The following is a 15416-nucleotide window of genomic DNA, read 5'->3' as shown; positions in this document are numbered from 1 at the left end:
CAGAGAGAATTAAAATATTTTGTCTTAAATATACAAATTTTCTTTTGACAGCATTAAGCCAATATATAATCTCTTTAGAAAAACTGTGTTTTGTTTTTTTGTAGTTTTGTTCACGGGTCAGTATTCCTTTGTGGTATTAATAGTGTGAGATGTTTACTTTGTTTTTTTGTTTTTTGTTTTTTTAATGCTAGATTAAAATTCCTACTCAGAAATGAACTTATTTCCAAACATACAGGAACAAATTGTGTCTATCAAGGTCTTGGTGGTGGCAAGATGTATCTGCCTAAGTGTTTTAGGAATCAGCTCTGGATTATATTGTAGTTTAGTCATTCAGTTCATGCTTAAATATCCATCCTGTTTCAGCATGGATTCCATTTTTAAATATCTAAGGAATGTTAAGGACCTTTGAAGATCCTAGAGTGATCTTTTATTTGTTTCCTCTTCTTGTTCTTGTTCTTCCTCCTCCTCCTCCTCTTTTCTTCTAGGAGTGGATCATTTTAAGCAAACACGCCAACACAACCCCAATCCTCCTTTTAGTGGGACAAAACCAATATCACATACTCATTTCTAGCCTATCTCAGAACAAACAGCTATCACATTTTATCTAGTATAGTAAAAAAAAAAAGTTAATGGAAGAGTCTCAAAATATGCTGGATTTTTAAAAAGGCACTTACCTGCTATCATTCTTACCTCTATTCAGAGTAACTTTGGAAAGGCCAAAATCTGTCAGCTTAATATGACCCTCATTGGAAATAAGCATATTGTCCGGTTTCAAATCCCTGGATATAAAAAAAAGCAAACAAATACTAAGAAAAGTAATTCTGATGTTAAAATACCAGGTAAAGTGGGGGGAATTGCAAGAGACAACTGTAGTTATTTCCTTTAAACACATAGAAAACAGCTCTCAGAAACATCTGTTACATATTGGAATCTACAAAAATTTGTGTTGTTCAATACTAGATTTTGTTTGGCATTATTTTTGGATATCTCATCCTTCTGCCAGTACAAATTTATATTCACCTCTCTAAAGCAAGGCATGACTTAAGGTTTGACAGAGCAGAGCCACTTAGCCTTTTTCTGAACAGATGAAAGGTGGGCATGTCAGCTGGGAGCACAAACTCTGTTACTGCTGCAGATGGTATGGGAGTGGAAAGAGATCAATAATCTTAATTAAAATGTTGTGTTTGTGTTCAAAGCAACACTTAACAAAATATAGGGAGATTAAATAGCTTATGTAGTCTCTAAGAACATATTACAACTGTGCTGTGGGTGAACCAGGCATGTCTTGTATGTATGCAAGTAGTTTCTGCGTATATTAAAGATTCAAACACAATCCTCTTTAAGTAATAATGTATGGAAAAGTCAGCCTTACCTATGGATGATTCCATGTCTGTGCAGGTAGTCTAAAGCCAATGCTACTTCAGAAATATATTTTATAGCCATCTCTTCATCAAAATAACCATATATATGTAGGAGAGACTTGACGTCTCCACCAATAAGATATTCCATTATCTATCAAAATACAATTTAAAAACATTTTTGAAAAAATTGGTATTTAGGCATTACAGTCTTATTTTGTTCAGAATAGTTACACAATAAAAGCTATTTTTCTATTTTTGTTATCACTTATGCGCCTGAGTGATAACTGTGGGCCTGTGTACTGGAGGCTTTCCATGGAGAGATCTCACTCAGAGAATGAATGAAAATAGAACTGGGGATATAGCTCAGTGGCAGGATTCTTCCCTAGGATGTGTAGGGCCCTGGGTTTGGGCCCCAGTACCACACATAAACAGTACGCCAAAAACATCAAACAAAAGAAATATTATAGCTGTCTAATTATTACAGTAATTCTAGAGTAAAAACAAAGAGCTGCACGTTAAGCAGTCACACCTACCACTCACCCACTGTGGTACTAGGTCTGAAAGCTGCTGGATACTAAGGAGTTAAATCAGTCACAGTCATGGGTGTTACACACAAACAGGCAAAACACGGTGCTGTAAACGCATCTGGAGACCTCAGGAAGAATGAAAGGATTAAGCAGAGGCGGGCAAGCATAGAGATGGCTTAGCAGCCCGGGGTCATGTCTGCCTCCAGTCCCATGTGCATCCAGCTGCAAGTACATCCCCTCTCCAAATAAAGCAGTTGGGCCACACTGACCCATCCTCCCTAGCAGACCTCATTAACTCACTGTGGACAAACACATCTTGAAACATATCCTGAAAGCAGAGGGAGTGGGCCTGATCAGTCTACACTAGTGTAGCAAGATGATCTACGTTCTAAACATGAACAGTCAGCGCAAAGTCCCTATTATGACTGTATGCCTATGCATAACTAGGCATGTATAAAATTAAAAATCAGATGGATCATAGGAAAGGACATGCAGAGTGGATAATAGTTTACCCAAGGTTATCAATCAAACAGAAACCCCCACAAGTCCCTCCGGGAGCAGTCAACTCCTCTTCCTCCTGGAAGACCGGGACAGTACCGAAGGGCTTTGGAGCAGATTTCTCAGTCTGCTATTCCTGTTCAACTGCCCATTCAATGTGCCTTTGAATCAAACTTGTTACTTGGCTATTTGTGTGTTTCTCTAATTCCTGGAGCAAGATGCCAACAACCTGGGAATGTCTGGTCCAGGCTGGTAACAACTTTCCTACCTTCTTTGGACATAGCATTCAAGGTTTTACCTTTTAGTCTGTGAAGAGCCACATAACAAGCTTTAGGCTTTGTGGGATTTTAGTACAACTGTTTCCTTCAGTCACTTTACCACTGCCAAAGACGATGACATAAACAAAAGAATGTGATTAGGTTCCAATGAAACCTTACCTCCCGACTGAAACTCCAAGTTCACTTTCATTTTCATGTATCAGAAAAGTCTTCTCTTGGTGTTTTGTGGTACAGATGTATGTGCACAGGTGTATGAGGACGTTAGGAATACTATTCCATCACTGTCACTATTCTCTGTGACAAGGTCTCTCTTACCGAATCTGGAGGTAGCTTTGTGAGCAGCAAGCTTCAGTGATCCTGTGTCTTTGTGACCTGATAACACCGTTATTACTGGGGTGTCTAAGATCACACTCAGATTTTTACATGGGCTCAGGTCCTCATGGGTGTGCAGCAAGAACTCTTATCGACTGAGCTATCCCAATTTCAAACAGCAGTCTTTAACATTTTTCTCCCCCCCCCCCACCCAGTGCATTTTTAAAAAGTAAGATATTTTGTCTTCAGGGTGGCCTCAAACTTCTTTTGTAGCTGAGGATAACCTGGAACTCCTAATCTTCTAGCCTCCACCTCCTCAGTGCTGGGATTAAATGTGTATACTACCACACCCAGTTTATTTGGTGCTGGGGACTAAACCCAGAGCTTTTAAAAAAATAAAAAAAATCTTCTTAGCTTGAACATGGGTCACAGTGGTTTGCAAACACTGACTTAGAAGAAGGAAATCAATTTCTCTTATATTTCATATTCATTTTCTATAGTGAATCACCCTATAAAACAGAGTGCTATTTCACAGAAGACTGTGAAATATAACCTAGACATTTTCTGAAGGTGCCCTCCTTAACCTTGCTGATGTCTCTCTCTCTCTCTAAGCAGGGTCTTCTATATAGCTCCAGCTGGCCTAGAACTTGCAATCTTCTTTCTTCTGCCCCCCTTCCATGTGCTGATACTATAGACCTGTGCCATCTTGTACTGCTTTTAACTTTGCTTTGGAGGTGAACGCCCAAACTTGCTTCCTCACACCAAAATTACTTCCCTAGAATCAACAGGTGTCATCCTCAGTGGACGAGTTCATTACAACCCAGTACTCAAACACCTGATTACAGAGAACAGAACCGGACAAGACCTGAAATAGTTTCATTAACAATATAATCACCAAAGGAATGGTCAAATTCATGACCAAATACTGGAATTCTATGTTGTCAAAAGGATTCTATGTCGTCTACTGCCTTCAGAGAAAGCAGGCAGGGCTTACTATGTGATCCCATTTGCCATTCACCTGAACTGTGGCTTGTTAAAAAAATAAAATAAAATAAAATAAAATTGCCTTGATTGTAAATTCATCTTGATGCAGCAAAGAAGTGCTCAGCACTATGCTACAATACCTTCTTCCTTCCCAAAATTTCTGTCTTTAACACCAGTCTAAATATACTTGAAGGTTTATTAAAGATTGGAAACTGACTAAATTATCAGATACCGGGCAAGTTCTTAGAACAAGTATCATTTTTATAACTCACCTAAAGTATTTAGATGAGGCATACTTTAAATTAGTAGTAGGCTTTGATAAAGCACATTATTCTATAATGTCAATAGATAGCAAACGATCAGTTGTTAACAGGAGAAAATGTTAAAGTACTCAAAGTAAAGGGAAGCCTGCCTGCAGATGGCGTGTATAAATGGCAGCATTAATCCTTCATCAGTCTCTAGAATAACAGTCTACCTTATAGTTTGGATTTGCCAAATACTAACAGTTAATGGTCAGATTCCTTAAAAACAGATCCCCTGACCCCCCCACCCCCACCCCATACACACACACACACACACACACACACACACACACACACACACACACACACACGTGCACATACATACATACATACATACAGCCACAACCTATTGGTTCTTTCTCTCATTAAAACAACATGCAAGTTGGTCAGGTCATTAAGCACCAAAGCAGGAATTCATATGCAAGTCTGCCCAACACAAATACTGTGCTCTATCTAGATCACTGGGTTCAGTGACTGTGGAGTCACCAGAGTACCAGGCTGTTTACTCACCAAGTAGACATTGCTTGCTGACTGCAGCGAGTAATACAGATGTACAACAAAAGGGCTTTTGCTCAGTGCCAGGGCATCTCTCTCTGCTTGTACCTGATGAGTCATATTTTTGTTGATCATATCTGCCTTTTTGACAACCTATAACAGATAACATGACAAGAGACACATTTACTCTTAAAATGTGTTCAGAGGTTTCAAAGTCGACATCATAAAAACCCTAAGAAGGAGAAAATATACAGATGTCATTTACATCTGACTGATATCAGGAAACTGCCAGAAAAATAGCTCAGATGGTGAAACAAGTTAAAAAATGTTTTCAAGATAGCACTGTTTCCAATAACCAGTTAGTTGGTTAAATGAATACCAATATATGTTTACATGTAAACATATACATATACATTTTAGCTTCTCATTCTTTAATAGAGAGGAATAGAGTAAAAATGTCAGGGGATGGAAAGATGGTTCAGTACTTATGAGTGTATATTACTCTGCCAGAAGATCCAGGTTCTTCTTACCATCCGCGTTAGGAGGCTAACACCTGCCTGTGACTCCAGTTCAAGAGATCTAGAATACCTTGACCTCCACACAGGTGGCACACACTCACACGCCTATGATTACTCAGATAGAAGGGAATAGAGTAAAACTGTTCTCTAAAACTTGGGGGCTGGATTCAGACTGCTGAATGCTTAAAATAACTTGTTGCTCTTATGGAGGACCTGAATTCAGTTCCCGGCATCCGTATGGTGTTTCACAACCATTTGTAAATTTGGTTCCAGGGAATCCAGCATCCTCTTAGAGCCTCCCTGTGTACCAGACATACACATGGTGCATATATAGTCTGCCAAAATTCTCATACACATTAAAAAATCTCCCCCATTTTTAAGGTTGGAAGTCTGTTTATGAATGATGAGAACTAGTCATTCAGGCGCAAGATTGTAATATCAGCATTTGGGAGGCTGAGGCAAGCCTGGACCACAGAACAAGAGTCTAACCTTAAAAATACCCACAAATCAAATTCTGCTTATAGAAAAATCTGGACTATATCCTCATCCTATATATCTGAGGCTGGTTTTGAATTTACTATATAGCTGAGGCTGCCCATGAACTCCCAATTCACCTCACAAGTGTTGGGAGTACAGGTGTGTGCCATCATATCTGGCCAAATTACACCTTTTAAGTTTCAAGGTAAACTGGCTTAGAAACAAAACTATATGTTTCTACCTGTCATCTAAAATTGGGGCATTAAGTGACATAGTAACACTGGGATTATATAATTCTGAAAAAATTAGTGAAAATATCTTAAAAAAAAAATAGTGGGATCCTCCCCCTCACCACCTACAACAAGCAGGAGAGCTGGTCCCAAGGCCATGAGAGCCTTGGGTAGCACAACAGAGCTGGCCCTGGTGGTGTAGGGAGGGTGACCCAGCCCAGAAGGTGTGAGAGTAATAGAGCGGGCATTGGACGAGCTATCCACTACCCAGGATTCTGCTAGAGAGTTTGCCCTGATGGTGTGGCTGTGGGAGAGCTGCTGGGCTGACCAGCTAAGCTACCACCCAGGTCTGGATTTTGAGTTGGCTCACCCCAACATCTACCCCGACTACGAACTGCTTTAACATGTGAAGGGGCTGGTCTTACAGATTCAAAGCTGCAGGGTTTCCATGACACAGGGCAACACCAGGATATCCAAGAAGGGTCCTGGTGAGGATCCAGCAATAAGTGTAGCAGAAGCCAGAGGTCTTGAAATGAACATTTGCATGTAAAGAGGTGTGGACAAAAGTCCTGTGGGACACACTCTAGCTTCCACAGTGAGATTTTGTTTGTTTGTTTTCTTTTGGAGGGTGGATGCAATGATGGGGCATGGGTATAAAGGGATCGGGAGAGGAATATGGGATTGGAGTGCATGATGTAAAACTCATAAAGAACCAATAAAAATACTGGAATGCTTATTACTACTATAAAAAAAAGGCACTCACTAAAGTATTTAATCTTAGCTTTGCCTCCTTTCCTTAAGAAAACCAAAAGAAAAGCTCGGGATGTAGATCAGTGGTAGACTACTGATCTAACAGTGGTAAGGCCCTAAGTCTCTCTTTCCCAGCACTGAAGAGAGATTAATAAATCAAGCCAACAATACAATTCTACCTGTCATCTCACTGGCAGAGGCTCTATGAAGCTTATGAGGTGGTATGGCACCAAGGTACTCAAAATATTTACAGGAGAGATTAATTGGTGTTTTCATATCAACAACTGATGACTGCTTGAGGTGTTAAGAGAAGGAAAAACAAGTACCTTGGCAACATATAAAGTAAGTAACAATTTCAATGAGTTCAGTTTGGAAAATCAGAGGTTTCTGGGGAATTAGGTAAACCTCAAAACAAAACAATGGCTGAAAAGCAGAGAAAGGTGGAACAAAGCAGTTAGGAAGGAACCACAACAAACTTAAGTCCTGAGGTGTGAAAATAAGTCATGGGCTTTGAGGGAGCAGTCAGCTGCCCAGATATCACCTTAACATAGGTTATGTGGAAGACAAAGTAGAGATCAAGGGCCAAAAAATTGGGAATGGGACTTTTTAAGGTGTCTGGATTTTGGCTTGCATACCACAGCCTAAAGAATGGCTTAAAAGGAAAGTTAATGATTCTAGCTAGGGAACTACTCCAACCAACTAACTATAGAAATTAAGGCCTGATGAACCTCAAGCCACCAGGTAAATGAAGAAGGGGAAAAAAAAACCCACCAAAGAGCATACATTGTATGATTTCATTTATGTGAATTGTCCAGAAAAGGCAACCTAGCAGATATAGAAGGTGAGTTGGGGTTAGCTTAGGGCATGTTGGTGCATGCCTGTAATCTTCGCACTTAAGAGGTGGAGCCAGAAGTATCAGTAGTTTAAGGCCAGTCATTCTCAGCTACATCGTGTGTCTGAGGCGATTTGGGACTGTCAGAGAGACTGAGAAGAGAGGAGGGTAAGTAGTCACCTGCTGACATACTAAGGAAGAGGTGCTGTGAATGGGCAGAAAGGTCATTTGGGAGCTATGGAACTATTCCTTAAAACTGGTTTTCAACTGTTACGCAACTAGTTAACTTCCTAAAATTATCACTGAACTGCACTTTTATGAACAAGTGGGAAGAAATGAGAGCCTGAACTTATTCATTTGTGAATGAAAAAAGCAAAACAAAACAAAACCAAAACCAAACAAAGTTTTCCAGAGGGAGATGAGGAACCGTGGTGCGTAGATGAAATCACAAGAACACCTCAAGTTTCTAGCCTTAAGGGTAGGAGTGATGGAGGTACTATTAAAGGGAAAGAAGCAAAGCAGGAGGGTCAGCATTTAGGCAGTCGGGTGAAGGGCTGCTTATCCTGTGTGCTACTCTCCAAGCACTGGGTATGTATCCGAGCCGGTCAATAGCCCCCTTTGTTATTTTTACTCATTACAACGTGAGTGATTGGAAATGTCAGGAGTAATGAGAAGCAAGGGTGGACTGAACAATTTTCAGTGCACACTGACTGTTTTTACAATCACATAGAGATAGGACACACTTGATTTAGGATTCATTTCTTTCAACTTGCTTTATAAATGAACTTATAGCTTATGGAAAGCTGGAAAAGCAAAAATGAGGTTTAATGAGATCTTTTGGTTTTTTACAGCACTTGCTCCTTATTAGTAATTTATTATTAAAGAGAGAGAATTAAGACATAATCAGAAAGCAACTATTACAAACTTAATCAAAATATCAAACTTAATCCAGGTGAAGCTCGAGTGAGTAAAAGAGCAAAACAAACCCAAAATCCAGGTGACACATAAAATTAATACAATTAAAAAAATTCACAATATAAGTTTCAACACAGAAAAATTGAATATAATTCAGTTTCTTGGTAAGAGTGGGATTTGAAATCAGTGTCTACATATCCATCTTGTTTGTGATAACAAGATTTCGGCTACTCTGCATGTCAAACAAGGAAAACATAACCAGTAAGTATTTAAGGCCTTTTGAATTTTGAAACATAACTCATGAATCGTGACTGTGGTTTCAAGTCTCTGCCTTCAGCCGCAGTTTTCTCATTTGTTAACACTGACCAGGAGACAGTCGGTTACGTTTTGCTATTTTCAATGGGTAATGATTTTCAGGATACAGAGAAGGTCAGGGCAAGAGAAAGGACAGACACCTGCTCACTGCAGTCTGCCCAAACGCCAATAGTCGACATGCAGGGCGTGCAGACTTCTGTAAGCCGGGCATTCCAGGGTGGTGCTACAGCAGCTCCAGAGTTTGCTCAACAACATAAAAAGGAGGTTCGTGAGGGAGGACCATTTAAGACCTTCTCACTTCTAGACTGCCTACCTTCACAGCGTACAACTTGCCGCCTTTCTGTCCCAGGTACACCTTCCCGAATGCACCACGGCTAATTGGCTTCACTATGGTGAACTCCTCAATGGAGGGTGGTCTTGGTACCGGGATCCTATTCACGCGTTCCTCTATCGCTGCTCTTCCTTCATTCTCCTCACTTCCCGAGGCGGAATCCATTGCCGTACAGTTCGCACTGCAACAGCAACTCCCGCCAACTAGATTCAAAAGGTTTCGCCCAAGCCGGACGCATCCCGTGACGTCACCGCGAGCCTGCGCTCTGCAGGCTCAACGTAGGCCAGAATCGATGGGTGGGGCCAGCGGCACTGTTGGGCGGGGTCTGCGGAGCGCTGGGTGGGGCCGGCAGCACTGCTGGGTGGGGCCTGTGGAGCACTGGGCGGGGCCGGTGCCCCTGCTGGGCGGGACTCAGCCGCGGAAACCCGGGATGTTTTTGTGACGAGGCCGTGCATTCGCTGGCCAATGAGCTTGGGGACTTTCTACTTTAATGCAGATCGAGTCTGGTGGGGTCCTTCCGAGGCAAGATCTGCAGTTCTCCCTCCCTCCGCGTGAGCTAGAAGCCAGGGCGACTTAAGTAAAGCAATGGCTAGGGATGAGGTGTGGAAGCTAGCAAAGTCGCAAAATGTGAAGAACCTGGGTGATCGGGAAGCGCGGCGGAACCCCTACTGAATTCAGATTAGGAGCGACCAGAAAAACATCCAATATAAATAATGTGGGAAGTGTAAAAAAAAAAAAAAAAAAAAAAAAACCTCGAAAAACAACCCCAAAGTGAAATAGTACCCGGAAGAGGCGGAGCGCTGACGAGTAGGGGGCGTGGTGAACCTGAAGGCATTCACTTGCTCCGGAAGTACTGTTTCGGTAGCCTCTGGTCTTCCGGGGCAGATGTCGTCGTAGCAGCTGTCGGGAGGGGAAGCCATTTTTTTTGTTTCTGGGAGGAGTAAGGGAGAAACTGGGAGAAAAGCGAAGGGAAATATATAGAAAATAAAAGGGCTCAGCCCCTTTCCTCTGAGCTGAAGATAGGAAGCAGTTTCGGCTGGCGCGTAAGTTCCCGAGGGTCCAGAGATGTTCTCCCTGTCGAGCACAGTGCAGCCTCAGGTGAGCCCAACATTCAGCCGTTTTCTTGCGGCCCCTTTGCTACTGTTTTCCGGATGCTGTAGTAGAATCGGTGTTTCTGAAGCAAATTAGAGAGGGAAGTGACGAACCCAGTGTGAGTCACGGGCTGAAAAGTAGATCAGGGGGACAATGCTGAGAGTATGACCCGACAGTAACCGTGGTGGACATTACATAGCTTATCCAAGGGCTTGCACAGAGTTTCTGTTGAGAATTCAGGCATTGTTTAGTGTTGGACAGTCTGAGATGGGGATTTGTAAAGTATGCGAGGTGAAGAAGACAGTGTTCTTTCCACCCACCTCTTTCTGATCCCCTGTTTTTCCTTTCAAGTCGAATTTAGTTCAAACATACTCTAATAATTTGAGTATCATCACAGTTTCTTTCTTTCTGGCCAGAATTAACTTGTGAATATTTTTGAAGCATTAGATTATTGCTATTAAATTTTTAAAATTAATTTAAGCTATATATACATGTTTGTTTTTCCAGACAGGGTTTCTCTGTATAGCCCTGGCTGTCCTGGAACTCACTCTGTAGACCAGGTTGGCGTCGAACTCAGAAATCCGCCTGCCTCTGCCTCCCAAGTGCTGGGATTAAAGGCATGTGACATCACTGCCCTGCCTAAATTTTATAATTTTTATCAGGACCCAAATTGTGTTAATTTTTTCCTTGTTGCATTAAAATTTGTTTCTTTTGGGGGGGGTGATAACAATGCTTAATTAATTAATTATACTTTATTTTTTGAGGCAAGGTGTCACTGTCTCCAGGCTGGCCTCCTCAGTGTTGGGATCATGGCCCCGTCACCATCCCACCAGGAGAATCGCCAACCTGTTTTGAGAATGTGATTATTCCTAGGGAGGCAGAGTCAGGCAGAGAGTCTAGCGATGTTACATAGTGACAACTTGTCTCAAAAGCCCCTACCCCCATGTTCTTTAGTTCTTACTCCCTGCCTTTTTGTGTTCCCATGGTATTGGCGGACTAATAGAGAATGGAATTGTTTAGCTACTTCGTAGGCAGCAAGCTAGCAAAGCATATGTGTGTTTCTCCTAGTCATTGGAAGTAAAGATGAACAATAAACAGGAATTTCAGACAGACAAAACTATAAATAAAAAAAAAATCCTGTGAGGAACAAAAGTCAGGCCAGTGTGGCAAGAGCAGAGTGATTAAGGGGAGCAGCATCAGAGATGGGGTGGGAGAGAAGCTTCCAGGCAGTTAGGGAGTTCAGTTCATTTGATTTCCATGACCAGGTTTTCACTTGGAGGCTTACTCTAGCTTCTTGTTGTGTGGAGAAAACGAGAAGGCAAAAGTGTAAGTGTTCTAGATTTAAGGATGCTGTTGCCCTGACAGAGGAAGGGCATTCAGTAATTATGGAAAAGAAATCGCTATGTCTACTGTGGTATCTCTAATTCCAGACTTGGTGGGAGGGACAAGAGGATTAGGAATTGGCAACCAACCTGTCTCAGAAAAATTAAAGTAGAAAGCAAAAGTAATAGAATTTCGCTCAGTGTAAGTGTGGGAGATGGTGGAAAGTGAAATTTCTGTGTTGATCAGCTTGATACAGGAAAATGCTGTTTTCTATGATGATAATGTTTGGGGAAGTTTTAGTAATTAAAGTCTGAGACTGTTGAATATAAATTTATATGAAGAAAGCGTGATTAATAGTATACTGTCATGAGGTAGACAGCATAACATGGTAGAAGAACAAAAGAACAAAGGGGGAAACCCACTCTGGTGGTGTAAGGCCTGGACTTACATGGCTTAAATACTTGCTTGGTGTGGGTTTTGTACAACCCTATGTAGCACCGAGCAGTTGGCTTGTAGTGCTGTGCTATCCTTCCTAGCAAATCACCTCCCACCTCCTATTGCTGTTATAATCGTAATCAAAACTGAATTAAGAATGAATATTAAAGGGACTCTGCCTGCAAATCACAGCAAGAAGTATAACACTGGTTAATTTTAATGTCAGGGATTGAATTAGTTAAATTATTAGACTTGTTTTCTAATCAGAGCCCATTATTTTATTCACTTAACAAAAATGCCTATTTAGCAGTCTCTGTATTCACACTTGTGTTGGGATGCAACATTCAATGCTAAAGAAGAAAAAATTCTTGCCATATGGAGTTTATCTTTTAGTTGAATAATATACTACAACAAAAGAAATACTTAATTTTTGTAGTCTTCTTCCTGTCAAGCTTCTGTTATATTCTTAGAATTTCTTGAGCTTTGAAGCTTATGATTTCATAAGATCCATGGATTACATTTGTGTTTGTCCTAATGAGGTAACTTGAATCTGCAAATAGTCCCGGAATGGGACTAGTCGGACCAGATAATTTCATCATACTGTAATTCCCACTCCTGGAGGTAGTAATTGTCTGAGCTGCTGGGCGGTGAATTGCTATGAAGAAGGGTTTTACATCCTAACTCCGTAGAGGGTGTCCTCCACTGGGTGTTCTTTCCAGGGCTTGCCCTATGCACATCTTCTTATTGACTGGTAATGGAACTAAAGTGTTTTCATGTGTTCTTTGAGCCATTCTAACACAGAATGAAGGGGCATATATAAAGAGAGGTAATGTAAAACCAAACTGTAGAACATTTTCAAGTTCTACATGTGTTAGATTATAAACAGAAGTGTGATCTAGCAGACTGTCATCATGTGATTACTTTTATCTCTTGCTGGTAGTGTGTAACAGCTGGGTAAGTGTAGAAACAGGAGATTAGATAGTGGGATTTAGAGCAAGATGGTGGCAATGGGGAAGTCCAAAACTCAGAAAATTTTTGGTGTGAACTTTTGCTTTTAATGTTTGTGAAGCCTTTCTGTGGAAGCACCTTTTTATGTTTGTTTTTTGTTTGTTTGTTTGGTTTGGTTTTTCGAGACAGGGTTTCTCTGGGTAGTCCAGGCTATCCTGGAACACACTCTGTAGACCAGGCTGGCCTGGAACTCAGAAATCCGCCTGCCTTTGCCTCCCAAGTGCTGGGATTACAGGCATGCGCCATCACCGTCCGGCTGTGCAAGCACCTTTTATTTTACCACTTCCCTAATAGTTCTTTTCTCCAGCTTTCCACTTTTTTAAAAAATTATGTTGAAAAAATTTATTAGTGTGCATCATTTGTCAAATTACTTCCTTAGAATAAATTCCTAGAAAGTCAACTTTAGAGAATGAAAGTATATGTAATTTCAAATTAATTAATTTGTGTGACAGTCTGTGTAGTCTTCTTGGCTGGTCTTGAACTCTATGTAGACCAAGCTAGCATTGAATTCATAGACCTGCCTTGTCTTCCTCCCCATTGCTGTGATAAAAAGTGTACTGCCATTGCCTGGATCCTAACATAGCCAAGGTAGTGTCAGGAAAGAGCAAACCCATTTTCTTCTGTCTGCAGTAAATAAATATGGACAACTTTTTGGCATGCATGTGTGTTTATGTCTATGCCAATCTCTGTGGTACTGGAGCTCAAACTGAGATCTTCATTTACACTGATCAGGGGTGCTAGCACAGAGCTATAGCCCAGCCTATCTATAATTTTGACATGTGGTGTATTTTTGACTTTTAACAGGTCTAAATTCTGACTAGAAAAAAAAAAGAGATTGTTTCTGGTTTTTGTTTTTTGTTTTTAAACAGACTGCTTAATTTGAACTTCTGTTTTTTTCCTAGGTTACAGTTCCTCTCAGTCATCTCATCAATGCCTTCCATTCACCAAAAAAAATATCTGCTTCTGTCAATACATCTGTTTCTCCAAAACAGCATCGAGATATAGTTCCTGAGCATGAAGCTCCCAGTAGTGAGGTAATAGTTCATCCGAACCTGAACTATATGAGAAAGCCTTTTGGTATGGTGAATTTTAATCATATATTTGGTCAAATATTTTCATTTAAGCATTTATACTAATGCTTTCTGCTTTCAGCTAATCTTTGTAATTAAAGGCAGCTAATTCTGCTCTTTGTTGTTTGTTGTATATATTAAGAGTATTCGTTTATTTGGTTGTTAAAACATATGACTTATTTGCTATGTACTGCTCATATTACTTCTTGATACCAATTTTTTATTAAAATATTAATTTTTTTAGTTATTTTTATTTTTTGTGTCTAAATGTTTACCAATATGTGTTTTTGTCTAATATTCTGGAGGTTAGATTAGGGTGTCAGAGCTCCTGGAACTAGAGTTACAATATGATTTTAAGCCAACATGTGGGTACTAGAACTGAATCCTGGTGCTTTGTAATAGGAAAAATGCTCTTACCTGTTCAGACATTTTTCCAGCCCCTTTTCTTCCTTTTAAAAATAAAATCTAAAAATTGACTTTGTGTGTGTGTGTGTGTGTGTGTGTGTGTGTTCTCCCGCCCTCCCCCCCCAGACAGGGTTTCTCTGTGTAGCCCTGGCTGTTCAAAACTTTTAACCTGTAAATGCTGGATGTTCTTAGTTTGGGTTTCAGGATCTATGGCAGAAGACAATAGAGGAAAAATAGGAACGCAGCTCACTTAAGGTGCCGCTGGTCCTCATGGGTCAGGGTCGTGAACTCAGGGACCTTGTACTAGGGTTGCATGTGTGTCCCACCATGCCTGCGTGATGTCATCTTCTGATCAAATGGAAAGCTTGCCTTGTCACAGTCGTACTTGACTTTCCCTGTTTGCACAGCTCCTCTTGCTCCTTCAGTAGGTGCTCCACTGCGTTTCTTCTCTTGATAACCCTGCTTTCCAATCAGCCCGAGAAAGCCTCACGACTGAAGATACTATGAAGTTGAATTTATAGGTGATAAGATTAATAACAATCATGAAGAACAATTATATTACAATGGAAGTTATATAAATATGATATGTCTCAACACAGTCTGTTTCACTGTACTCCATCCAGCAAATAATTATTCTTATGAATGACAGATGGGTGTTAGGTTGGCACCTGATCACAGTGCTTTATATGAAGAGAGGAAAACAATGTAAAACCTTTCACTTCATGGTGACTCAGACTGCTTAACTGGTTCTTTTGGTTTCAGTGATGTCATTGATTTAAGGGGACTATTAGGGAATTTTTTGGGGGGGAGGAGGTCAAATGTCATGATTAACCTTTGTAAAACTAGAACCATTATATAGTTTGTATTAGCTTATTTTTAAGAATGAAAAAGAAATCAATACATGTTTATATTTAAAAAATCCTTATCATTTAATATTTGGTTAATGTTAATTTAACTG

General features: G+C 40.5%; 2 protein-coding genes across 4 annotated transcripts in view; one reads left to right on the top strand and one right to left on the bottom strand.

Moving 5' to 3' along the window:
- The window catches only part of Mastl (microtubule associated serine/threonine kinase like), a 36889-nt gene extending 27393 nt beyond the window's left edge, over positions 1-9496 (bottom strand). For 2 of the 3 annotated variants that reach the window (XM_052156974.1, XM_052156975.1), the window contains exons 1-4: positions 9108-9480; positions 4773-4910; positions 1373-1512; positions 691-779 (exon numbers count right to left, since the gene is read on the bottom strand). In XM_052156974.1, coding sequence (XP_052012934.1) covers positions 691-779; positions 1373-1512; positions 4773-4910; positions 9108-9290 — 550 coding nt within the window. In that variant the 5' untranslated portion in view covers positions 9291-9480. Of the gene's footprint in view, positions 1-690; positions 780-1372; positions 1513-4772; positions 4911-9107 lie in introns of all 3 variants that reach the window. The other variant, XR_007973255.1, reaches the window with a different exon arrangement.
- Positions 9497-9962: 466 nt separating this feature from the next.
- Positions 9963-15416, top strand: part of Yme1l1 (YME1 like 1 ATPase) — a 39165-nt gene continuing 33711 nt past the window's right edge. Inside the window, exons 1-2 of the mRNA XM_052156976.1 lie at positions 9963-10223; positions 13886-14017. Of these exons, the coding sequence (XP_052012936.1) occupies positions 10191-10223; positions 13886-14017 (165 nt within the window). The 5' untranslated portion in view covers positions 9963-10190. The remainder of the gene's footprint in view (positions 10224-13885; positions 14018-15416) is intronic.

The sequence above is a fragment of the Apodemus sylvaticus genome, chromosome 14 (assembly GCF_947179515.1).
Source record: "Apodemus sylvaticus chromosome 14, mApoSyl1.1, whole genome shotgun sequence".
In the NCBI taxonomy this organism is placed as follows: Eukaryota; Metazoa; Chordata; class Mammalia; order Rodentia; family Muridae; genus Apodemus; species Apodemus sylvaticus.
Note: the sequence above shows the minus strand (reverse complement) of the source record. Positions and strands in the feature narration are given on the sequence as shown.